At 37.2% G+C, this 12,974-nt stretch overlaps 1 protein-coding gene across 2 annotated transcripts in view; it reads right to left on the bottom strand.

Annotated features, from left to right (window-relative positions):
* The window catches only part of srgap3 (SLIT-ROBO Rho GTPase activating protein 3), a 70,500-nt gene that overhangs the window by 41,104 nt on the left and 16,422 nt on the right, over positions 1–12,974 (bottom strand). For both annotated transcript variants that reach the window (XM_056750317.1, XM_056750319.1), the window contains exons 2-4: positions 12,753–12,930; positions 3,996–4,158; positions 671–733 (exon numbers count right to left, since the gene is read on the bottom strand). In XM_056750317.1, coding sequence (XP_056606295.1) covers positions 671–733; positions 3,996–4,158; positions 12,753–12,930 — 404 coding nt within the window. The remainder of the gene's footprint in view (positions 1–670; positions 734–3,995; positions 4,159–12,752; positions 12,931–12,974) is intronic.

The following is a 12,974-nucleotide window of genomic DNA, read 5'->3' as shown; positions in this document are numbered from 1 at the left end:
TAGAAAGTGTTGTTGTATGGCTTTACTGTAACATCACTATCAGCAAGTGAATTCTCTCATAGCTGCGAGTAGTTCAGCAATAATGGAACAGATTTAAATCCATTATATAGAGACACATTTAGATGGCTCAATATAACTGAAATGTGCTCATTACTACCACCACTTAACATTTACTATTCCCTTAAAAACATCGTAGGTAGTTCACCAGAAAATGAAAACTCTGTCATCATTTACTCACCCGTTTGTCATTTTAAACCTTCGATCACAAAAGAAGATATTTTGAAGAAAGTTGGTAACCGAACTGCACTGGACCCCATTCACTTCTTCACACAAAGCCAATGCGAGTGAATGTCCACAACATTTTTTCAAAATATTTTCTTTTGTGTTCTGCAATGCTAAAAGTAAATAATGACAGCATTTTTATTTTGGGGATAACTATCCCTTCTATTTGTTTTTTCCATCCATTGATATAAACCTTATTGATGGAACGGCTTCTTTCTTCCCAAACCTGTCGTACAGCCAAAATGTTTTTGTTTCTGGCCAGTGTCTGCATAACCATGATGTAATCTTAGGGCATAGCGGCTGAAAGGTCCATTCAGAGAGAGAGAGAAAGAGAGAAAAATACAGAAAGAAAACAAGGGAGAGAAAGATTGAGAGATATAATACTCACAGTGTACAGCTCATTCGTCACCTTCACTAGCTCCTCGTGCATCTGAATCCCAATTTCTTTACTCTGCAATAGAAAGAAAATGGGTTATAAATATCAGCCAAAGTCTAAACTAAGTGTCAGGTAAAATTTGGTCAACATGGTAAAATGTACAATAGTCTTTCATTTGCTTTATTAAAGCCTTGAGCTTGAGAATTCGGGCTATTTGATTTGGTTGAATTTTCTTAGATTTTATATCTTTAAATCTGTTAAATCATCACCCGACTAACAATCTCAAAATGGCAAAAAAAGTCTCTAATGTTCACTTTATTGATAATAATTTGAATAAATATTTAAATGACAAATCTATAGAGCCTTTCGGTAAACAAAGCATTCAGATAATTGGCAGCACACAGTCAACCTCTGACCAAGACTATCAAAACAACTACATATGTATTGCTGTTCTAAAAAAACACTGCATATAATAGTTATACAATTAAGTGAAGCAGAAAAGAAGTCAAATCTAAGAGAACAGAAAACATTTTCTCCTCCCACACACCCCAGCTACTCATGCATGTGTGTGCGAACGAGCGGCCATGTGACCGAAAAGCGAGACAATTTTCTGCATTTAACTTAAAGTAGGTGAGACAATCTGGTAGAAACAGGAGGACTGGAACTCCAGGGAAGCTAGAAATCATTCACTGCAGGCACAAGTTGTTTCATTAGTCACAAACCAGTGAGACCGGGCCAGATTAACACATTCTCAGACTGACGCTGAAAAATGTCTGGTGAGGAAACCAAGTAAAACTTCAACACCGACAGGTTTAACGGGTTCAAGCATCCTCAATCTTCACTTTTGTTATCACACGAGGATGCATGAATGAACCAAGACTTTCGATTTTGGGATAATTGAGTCAAATAAAATCTTTGTATATTCATTTCACATTTTATATGTCTGCTACAGAGCTGATGTCGATCCCAATGTTGACTCAAACATCATTTATACATACAGTATTGACTGTATTTTTGGGCAACAGCTAGAATCAGTATAATAAACTGCATCTAATCCATCTTAAGAGGAAGATATTTCTGTAACCTATTGCTCAGATGTTGCTCTTTCAAAGCGTTGGATCCACTGGAGGAAATAAAAATGAGGAATACAGAGCTGGAAAGGATAAGCCAGATTGTTTTGTCATGGAAGTGTTTAAAATGTAAAATATTAATTCCAGGTTTTTGTATGTTGGCAAACCTGAGCACAGTATGAGGCATCGATAAGACCTTTCATGAAACTTCTCAAAAATTAAAAAATCTGTGATTTTGTCTGACAGGTACACATTTGAAGCACTTGTTTGAAAGCTGAAATTAAGCATTTATATTATTCTGTCATGCCCAGAATGACCAGGCAACAAGCTTTAATAGCTAAAGTACTGTTGGCGATGCTTGAATAGTGCACTACGCCTAGATTTGATTATGGCGGAGTAGAAAAGACACCATTGTTACACTTAGGTTACATTAGCCTATTTGATACACTTTAGCGTACAGGTGTCAATACACATATTCCGACTTCTTTATTAATCAGAATCATTATTAATTGACTCATGGGAATTGGGAATCTGTATTGCTGCCGTGTACCTCACATTAACAGCTGGGAATATCTAGCAATAGCTCTCTGATGCAATATTAGGAAAGAGCCACAAACTCACTGCAGTCTCACACCGGTACACTGTTCAGAATCCTGTCAAGCTACATGTTTCTCAGAGGCCCTTCCTGCTCATTCATCCATAACCAAGCCACCAGAGAGATAGCACAAGTCAATGTTGATGTTAGCTCAGCTCAGGTATGTTACACATTTCTCATTCTGTTTTCTAACATTTCTGTCTCAAACACATAAAAACGAAGTACAAAGAAGATTTTAAGAAAGCTACTAATTGTCATTGCAGAGCAGTCACATTGTGGTGTTACTTAAGAAAGGGTTTTTTGTTTTGACACCCTGAAAGTAATTTTTTTTTTAACTTCTGTAATTTCTACCCGGGCATACATACAGTAGGTTGGGAGCAATATAGTTAAAAAATTACGAAAAAAGGGCTGGCTTGGGTGAGAAAGGGAGATCATGACATTGATGGGAGTTGGATTTGAACCTTTTTGCCCATAAGCACGGAAAGAAACCAGCGCACATTGGCTCCATATACTATCTGTTTCGACTTCAATGTGTCTGGTTTCAATATTAGTGTCTAGTCAGTTAAAGAAGGATGGAAGGCCGCTGTCAACTAAAAACAGTGGCACATGATGGTGTGATACTATTAAACTGACAAAAGCTTTGCGAGGTTTTTTTTAAACACTGCTGTATAAAAATGATTTGAATAAATGACTTATTTTCGCACATGCCGTTTGTTTAGACAATGACACAATGATTTTATTCTGCGCATCTGTTCTATTGCAACACTCTCCATAAATCTTCATGACGAAACTAAGCATGTCATATCACAAAAACATTCAAACGTAGATTCATTTTTAGCTGCGGGCTGAGATGGGCGACCTCGATTAGACAACAATCAATTAATGGTTTCCCAGGATGCCCTAGGTGTGTTCTACTGATTTGCCTTCAGCCCACCAAAGCGTTTTCCTACTGTATGAATGGCAGCTGGAAGCGGAGGGCTTCACCTACAGGAAAAGCAGCCAGGTGTAAACACGCTAGTGGTGTTTGGATTAGACCACAGGAATCTGGGCTATGTGTTGACAACGTGCCAACTCATATAGCCTAGACCCCATAAGGCATACTACTGAGAAAACTGCCAGTGGTGGCACTCCTCACCGCAGTATGATTTGACTCCAAAAGGGATGTGCATAAATTGGGTGTAGCCACGCTGTGAAACAGCGTGTGTTTAGGCATGCCCATTCATTTTGGCGCATGCTGGCTGTATTCCCCGTCTGCAGACATTGAAAATGAAAGGCCTGGAATTTCAATACGCCAGCTACTGTGGGCAAGAAGGCAGGAGGTTGCTGTGAAAGAAAAATTTCTGCCAAGAAAACGCAAGCAAACGTCAAAAATACATGGTGATTTTTGAACAGGGGTAGGTGTAGAGGTCTCCCACATTTGAGGAAGGTCTGTGCTTTACTACTGCAGGAAAAATACACTTTTGTGCAATTTTGGCTTTTTTCCTGTGTATGGATTTTAGTGCATTTGTAGGCTACATAAGCTCCTGAAAGTTGATAAAAGAACCATAAGCAGACCTTAAGCATATGCATTCAAAACAGTCTAAAGGCGAATTCACATTGATCCGACAAACGGCGACAAACTTGTTCATCCTAAATCCAACAGGCAACTGCAAGCGTTTGTGAGGTAACAAACCTTTTTGAAGAGCCGGATGACATCATCGCTGATCTGAGCAAGGCGAACGATGACGTTGTTGATATAGATGTCATTAAGCGTGGCATGGTCTCTGCTCTCTCTTCGAGTCTGGTTCAGTACCAGATACCAGCAGTTTACTGACGAGAGAAGGTGTTGTTCTTTCCTACAGAAACGGACAATACAAAAAAAAGTACAATTACAATACAATTGCAAGTTTGCTTGGTGTTTGTTTGCAAGCCCTGATAAGCTTATAATTCACCTACATGATGCTTATGATTAAACATTCGTTAAAATAATGACTTTGGGGCAAAGGCAAATCATATTAAAACAAACAAATGAGAATGTACAAATTCATATAAAAGGTCCACTGTATGATAAATTTAGCGGCATCTAGCACCAAAGATAGAAATAGCTGTAGATGGAAATGGGTCATTCTAAGAACAGCGCTTCAATATGTAAGGTTGTTATCCAACTCTGAAGACATAGTTATGTATAATATATCGCATTTCTGTCAATAGATCCACTAAAAAGTTACACATTGTACCTTATAATAAATATGAATTCTTGTAAGATTGTGCTGACACAGTACATTCATGTAAAAGATACTTCCTTTTGTAATACATCAGATTGGAAGTCGATTGACTTTACTCAATTACTTCAATTTCATACAATGAGATTGACACGAAAACGCAAAAATTGGTGTCCATGAACACAAACCAGTATAGATTATAAATTACATGTCTTTTTCATGAATTCCTATGAGATTTTATTGCAAATATAACAATAACATAACAGAGCAATAATATCATGGAAATCACTTTAAGGGCGATTTTTCCAGCAAATTAACAACAAAACATTCACAGCCAATCAAAATTAATTTGAGTTAAAAGGGCTACAGGAACTACAGCGCGCAAGCCTAGAATAACTTAAACGTTGTCCGTTAGTAAATTGCTATCCTCATAGTTATTGCTTTTGGTGTACACAGACCTTAAGTCTTATCTCCTTAACCAATCAACAAGCTGAAGTAGTGGGAGTGGAAAAAATAAAGTAGAAAGTATTGAAACAGGAGAGAGAGAGATAGCGGGTTGAGGTTTGGGATAAACTACATGAGGAGCAAAAGCAATTACTTCAGAGAGTGTGCAGATTGGGGAGAGAACATCAAAGTGTGGCCTCTTGCGAGACTTAGTGAAATGCTAATCGCTGCTAATGAGGAACGTATATCTCTCTGCTCCATGTGGCGAGCGATATTAGCCCTGTGATCTGCCCTCAAATAGGGATAAACAGTAAACAAAGACGAGTGTGCTAACAGGCATCCTATTAATAATGTTCTTTTGGGATATGACAAGCTTACCAGAACAGTCTAGATGGTTTTAGTCAATTATGGTACATATTTCTGCCACAGAAATCACAACTTTAAGATGATTTTTTTATGTTTGTACGTCAATTAACCACACTGATGTGGATCAAATTATCCGACAATTTCATGTGACTTGCAAAACACAAAGGCAACCCAGTTTACACAGTCAAACTCGCAAAAAAAGCAGAGCCCTTTTAAGTGTATTATCAGAAGATTCGCATTGAAATTATGGGAAAGGAAGAGATATAGGGAAGAGAAATACAATGTGAATGATCAAACACGCAACAGAAAATAAGAAGGTGTCCATTCAGAGAGCTGAAAAGCTTTTGGCTGAAAGCAGCTCAAATCTGTGGGAAATTACGTCGGTTTTTTGGCCCATCTTTTGAAACAGGTTATTGTAGTATTTGGCCAGAGGCTAGATCTACAGCTGATTGAAATAACCCCATTTCACCCAGAACATTTTCTCCTCATTTACTTCTTTGTCATTTGCTATTTTTTCAAATTCAGAGAAGAGATCAAAAGCACCGCTCCAATAAAGGCCAGAGAAAAGGGATAGGATATCATATGATTCATAATCTTTTTCCTCCATTCCTTTTCTTAATGTTCACGGTCTACAATCCATTGAACGGGACAAAAGATGATCCCTCACAACACTGAATCGAATTTCAATCCATTGGGGGAAAAAAAGAGGGAAAAAGCTGTGGTGCTCATATGAACTGGTGTTACACATACACATACTGATGCACATTATAAATTGGGCAGTTCCGATTTATTAATTTACAAAATATTTGTAATTTCTGTGTGTAATTTTTTGGATGATCTGTTGACGGAAATGCTTTTTTTTCTTATTTAACGCCTTGATCAATGTATAATACACATCTATGTCTTAAGAGGATTATAAAAACCTTACATAATGAAGCCTTATGTTTTTTTAACCTTAGAATGAACTGGAAGATTCCCTTTTTAAGAGAGGGCTGGAGTGAGCCATTGGTTGGAATTCACAAACCTCACCGCTAGATGCCGCTAAATTATATACACTGGACCTTTAAGTTCAATCTTCATTGGTAAATACTGTATAGAACACTCTTCAAATGTTTAGACTTCAACGTTGCAGATCTGTGCACCTCCACAGAAAATCTGACCACTCATTCTGTATTCTTGCATAACTTTATATAAAAAAATGATTTGCAGATTGAAAAGCCCTTTCAGCTTCTAAATATATAGGCAGCTGTTTTAACATGACAGGAGCCTTGAGCTTGTCACAACACACCTTACTGTTATTGTTTGTGACAGGAGAGACAGGCTTCTGGATTGTAGTGTTATCCTTTTTGCGGACCACTTTAGTCCCCGGAAAGCTTCTGGCACAATAGCAACATTTTAATCCTTTTTTTAACGCATTGTGACTGTAAACATCACAGCTTTGATTATTCAATAATATATGCATCTCAAAAGTTTTGTTTAAAAATGACTTCTTTACCCCCCCCCAAGAATTAAGTATCTTATAAAATAAAGTTAATCTGATTTGGTTTCAAATGGGAGTACTTGTGAACCTGACATTCAACAATTTCTAGTGGATTGTTCACTTTTCTTATTGAGTTTGTTTTAACATTTTTACTGTATACTGCAGTGGAGGTCTAGAGTTTTTTTATGAACATGTGTATGTAAGTTTTGTACCTAAAAAATATCTGACTGGGGTTGGAAAATCACTTCACACTTTGCTTAAGTATGGCAATACAAACCAATAAACACAATAATACACCCACCCCCAACTGCCTGCCACAATATTCATTCAAAAAAGCGCTGCCTGTTGTAGTGCCAAACTCAATATAGCTATATCAAAGGGCTTTTAATCCAGTCTGTAGTGGCTTATCTCCTGACGGAAACGCAAGGGAAGAAATCACACGCCAAATCCAAGAATCGTAGTAGAGAGAGAAAAGGTGACACACAAGTCCCGGTTCAGACACATTTCCGCCTTTTAAACAAACTTCAATACGCCACAATGGCCATGCATTTGCACATCTTTCACCAAACCCCCAATCCTTCAAATAACTGACAACACACCCAACCCACAAACACACAAAATAAGGCCAATGTATGATTGCTTCCAGCTGTAGCCCCCATGACAGCAAGAAAAAGAGTACATTTCGTGTGGGGAATAGAGGGGCGAAGATAAGATCAAAGCGAGTCTGAAATCATTAAGGAACACTTGGTTGACCCAAAATGTTTAATGCTGTCATCATTAACTTTATCACCTTCATGACAGTGTATACTAGTTTGATATTCTTACTTCTATGAAACAGGAGAATAAGAATAGGAGAAAGGCTGTACTAAGTGAATAAAAAAGAACCACAAATGCATCATATGACTTAGTCAATCATATGAGGGTTGTCGAATGACGTGAGTGTGAGTAATTCGTGACAAAATTTTCATTTTTTGGCCTAAGATGATATAACAGTCAGTAAACGATGACAGATTTTTCATTTCGGAGTAAATTAATCACTAAATCTCACAGTCACACATACAGGAAAGGTAGTGAATAAAAATGGAAAAATGGATATCTATCAAAAATCAGCTTAAAAAGAAACCCGTTTTCAAGTGTTTAGATGCATTGTAATAAACCGCCTATGCAGAAAACCGCATCTACACGGAAGTTTGAGACTTTCCAGGTTTCTCGCGTGCAGTTACGTCATCATCGATAGTCTGTTTTGTAATTAAAAATGCAGCGGGAAAACGGTCAGAAGCTGTATTTTTATATCTCTTCTCATGTCCGCTGTACCTGAGATCAAAAAGCGAGTCTGCATAGGAGTACCTGCTTATTTAAAAAATAGTTCTTAATTTTGAAGTTTCTAAATCAACTGCATGATTCGAGAGCGGACTTTACTATTACTTCTGTTTGGGACTTTAACTACTGCGCTTTCATGCGCACATAAACAAAACAGAGAAAACCGGTAAAGGCGTTTACATCCAGCGCAAAATCGGAGTAATGGGCAAAATACTACCTCTGCCGATCGTTTTTTTCTTAAGCCATTCATGACCTTTCTCCGATAAAAGAAAACCGCTTTACGCGTTTACATGACCTTACATATAACAGCTTATTAAGCATAATCGGCGTTAGACTGTGCATGTAAACACGCTCAATGATGTCCCAGAACTGAAAATGGCCAACATTCTTCAGAATAACTTTCTTCGTGTTCAACAGAACAAATAAATGTATGCATGGTTTTGAACAACTTGAGGGTGAATAAATGAAGACAGAATTGTAATTTTTGGGTGAACTATCCCTTTAACCACAGGCTGCGTACAGCATGACAAACTAGCGCTGAACCTTTATTTTGCACTGAGGTTTATTGTCCGAGAGATCTACTTTCCTAACATGCAAGAGCTCTGGCACGCTGTCTGAGTGGCCTGGCGGCAAGTGAATAAGGCCAGAGGTGGAAGGCAGGTGGTGCCGTGCGAGGAGCAGATTGCAGCAGGAACGTGCTGCAGGACAACTTTATTTCGGGCTTGTGTCCAACAGGCTGCAGCAAATCTAGCCTGCATGCCCCCCCCATCTAAACCAATCCCCAAATCATCTGCATCTTCCTAACGCTACTCAAAATGTCACCAGTTACCCACGTGGTTTCTTTCTCCCCAAATTAGAATTTGATTGCATTAATATTCATGATGCAATTTACAATATGTACATGTACAATGAAAAACAATCACAATTCAATATGCAAATAGATGAATGATAGCATGGTTAAAAAAAGATTCTGGCAGATTGTAGGCATTGCTTTGCCCCATTGGCCAATTGTATAAAGTCCATGCATACCTTATAGCAATCAGTATAAACTCACATATTCATAAGATTATTAATTTTTTGTAAGGAAATAAATGTCATTAAGATCATGAATTATGGAATATGTAATTTTAATGCAGGAGGTTTGACAAACAGCTTATGGGTCAATGACGTGTTTTGTGTCCAAATTCATTATTTTCCTAAAAAGAATTTGAATAAATACATGTCATATATCAAATGGATCTACAATATGTCCTTTATAAGAAACCCTTTTCATTTTATTGAAATTCAATAGATTTTTTGAGTTTTGGTGTTTGAAAGACCAAAAATGTCAGGTGGTGCGACCGTCCGAACATACAAACAGAGAACAAAACTGAGAAATAAATGTTAATTTTCTCAATAAAATTCTTAATAAAATATTTTGGCATGATTTTATGTTAAATTTCTTATATATGAGGGGAAAAATACTCAGTGCTAAATACATTAAATGTATATTATTTTAAATTAATATATGGTCGCACCACCTGACATTTTCTTATTTGTCATTGACCCTTATACCGATTCAAATGCACTGTACATTTATGTTGGTTATATAAATGAATACTCTCATACATACATCAAGCCCCTTTTTGTTTTGAAATAAAATAATAAATAAATAAACAATTCAATTTTTCCTGTCATATCCAATTAACAAAACCTGGCCGAGTAGTTTAAATTCCTTTCCTTTCTGTCTGCCTGCAAAAAATGCGGCAGCCCCACTTCTCATTCATGTATAGCCCCTAAGTAACCTATGGATGTCTGAATGTATAGAGACAGTGCAGAACTGCAGAGCGCGTTGGATTAGTATTCAGACAGTCTCTGCAGCAACACGCATCAAATGAGAATGCAGTAACAAACATGCAGGCCGTGGAACGAGGCTAGATAACCACAGGAAACAAGGTGAAAGTAAAACAGAGTGTGTGCAAACACATACACACACACACAGAGTAAAGCTCAGCGTGGGCGATAAGTCTGCTTTGTGGAGATAGCAAATGGTATTTAATGACTTAAGAAACAGAAAAATAGCCATTAATGACACTATTGTGAACAGACTCTTATCTTCTCTAGACATGTTATAGTCTGTGCAGAAGCACATAAGCTTTGGTGGGTTTGTTTAATGCAGGGATTTGTTTTTACTTCTTCAATAGATATTTATATTATCTATTGTTTTGACTTACTACACAGGTGACGTTGAGCTCTTTAAGCTAATCTTGCACAACCTGCAAGTCTATAATGTCTATGAAAGAAAAAAACATACCATTGAAGCATTTGGTTGTTGTGAGGTGGTATTCCATGTCACTTCCTGGACAATTATGTCATTAAGGAAGTGGCAATGATAATGCAAGAACATGCCACTGACTGAAAACACGGGTAAGGAAACATAAAATGTTTACCTTGAAAATACCTTCTAATAAAACTTACTATGAATAAAAATGTCTGTCAAATACAGAGGACTAGACTAGACTAGGCCAGACCAGACCGGAACAAAAAAGAAATAGAAAAGGGAAACAGTTTAAATGCTTTACTTTTTCATTCACTTAATTGTACTAAAATAATTTCTTCCTTTGACATGTACCTTATATTTTCATTTACATCTATCTAGTTACAAAAAAAATATATAACATAATAAAACGTTTTTAATTGTATGCATTTTTTAAAATATTATGTATGCGTGTGCACGTACGTGTATTTATTTTTTGGCATTAGTCAGCTGAGCCTGTGGTCAACTCAAAAGCTGACAAATAATGAAAAAAGGAAAAATGAGGAAGCAAAAACATTGAAAAGAACCACAGAACTGCTTTAGTTAACAACCACAAAAAATGGTAAGACCAGATGCAGGGTCAGAGAAGCAGGAGACATTGGCACTGGCATTTCTCATTGTTATCTGCAGTAATGCAGTCAGTGATGCAGAGAGACTGGCCCACAGGAGCACACACACCCCTCTTCTACCAGCTGCTATTCATTTAACCCCACCAATCCTCCTCCTACATACATGATATACAATTATGATACAACATATGCACAATATGAGCTCAGCAACATGCTCTTTAACACAAACTTCATCTTAAAACATTGCTAGTTTATTGAATTTCTTATTAAACTGATACGGTATGTGTTTTTCAGTCCCATTCTCAGAAGAGGACTCAATAGTCTTGTTAGCAGACGTTTTAATGCAGACTCTGAATTTATTGTTGTCTATAGCCATAATGAAAGAGAAACACCCTCATACGGTTCCCACTTTAAGCCAAATGTCAAATTCCCTGACTTTCACTGACTAAAACTAAGTTAAATTTCCATGACCTATGAAACCCAGTCTTTGAAGTGGTCGTTTTTAAGCCAAATCTCTTGAAATGTACATTTCCCTGGCATTTTGCCTTAGTTAAGAGCTACAGGTGACTGCATTTGACTCAAGTGACTCAAGGGAAAACAATGGCGCTGAATATATCCATAACTATACGCTAAAAATTATAAAAAACACAATTAAAAAAAACAGTATAGAAAATTAAAAGTGACAAAGAAAAAGCCCTGATATTCCATGACTTCAACAAAACATATATACATTTCCATGACTTTCAATGTCTGGAATAGACCTTTTAAAATTCTGATATTCCAGAAATTCCATGACCCGTTGGAACCCTGTGAAGAGTGAATTGTGATCGGTTTTAGAGGAATTAGGTAAAAATAGTTTCACTATGGAACCGAGTATCTTGGAGGAACACAAAGCAAAGCAAAATTACTTGAGGAAACAATGAATTTAAACAAGCATTTAATTCAAAATACAAGGCAAAGGTAACTAATGCCTATAGGCGTGTAACAACTTTCTAAAAGTCGATGGAAAAAGGCTAGTGAGAATCAATCCTTGTGTCAAGGACGACAGCATGAAGCAGAAGGAGAAATTTACCAGAAGCAATTTCTGCTCTGATAAAAAGAGAGGCAATTGGTAAAGCCCACTGAGAAGTTAAAATAAAGGAACAGTTCAACAAAATTGAAGAATCTGTCACTGTTTCCTCAACCAAAGTTATTTTTACATTTTTAATGTGCTAATTGAAAATATACCATTTGATTCCTGCATATGCAAGAACAATTTGGTCCTCAATTTAAAAAAAAATCATTTCAAATGTGGTGCATAACTCATGATGGTATCAATTTGTGTTTGGAGTTTGACAACCGCTGGTCACTTTGCACAGGAACTGCATTGAAAATAGTATTATGTCTACTTAAAGGGACAGCTCGCCCAAAAATGAAAATTTAGTTTGTTCCAAACCTGTATGTTTCTTGGTTCCGCTAAACACAGAGGAAGATATTTGGACGAATGTCAGTAACCAAACAGATTCACACCCATAGTATTTATTAACTGAGGGATGAGATCTGTTTGGTTACTGACATTCTTACAAATATCTTTCTTTGTCTTCATCAGAACAAAGACATTTATATAGGTTTGAAACAATCTGATGTAAATGATGACAGAATACACATTTTGGGGGGAACAATCCCTTTAAAAAATGAAATGACAACATTTTTTCAAGTGAACCGTTCCTTACACACGCTCAGATGCAAACAGATACACATCAATGAGTCTTACCTCGGGCCGCGGATCTTTGAAGAAAACCTCTCTGCTAGTTTCTCCAGACTGCGTGAATACTCCAGCTGGATCTCAGCCTTGCGGCGGAAAAACTCCTGTAGGTCCTGCAGCAGCTGGATGCGAGCCTCCGACTGTTGCTCCAGACACTTGAACTGCTCCACCAGCTGATTACGGATTTCTGGGTAACAAAGCAAACAAACTCATCAGTCTGACTCAGCACAC

This window comes from Triplophysa dalaica, chromosome 6 (assembly GCF_015846415.1).
Source record: "Triplophysa dalaica isolate WHDGS20190420 chromosome 6, ASM1584641v1, whole genome shotgun sequence".
Classification (NCBI taxonomy): Eukaryota; Metazoa; Chordata; class Actinopteri; order Cypriniformes; family Nemacheilidae; genus Triplophysa; species Triplophysa dalaica.
The sequence above is the reverse complement of the archived record's forward strand: the minus strand, read 5'-3'. Positions and strand labels throughout refer to the sequence as shown.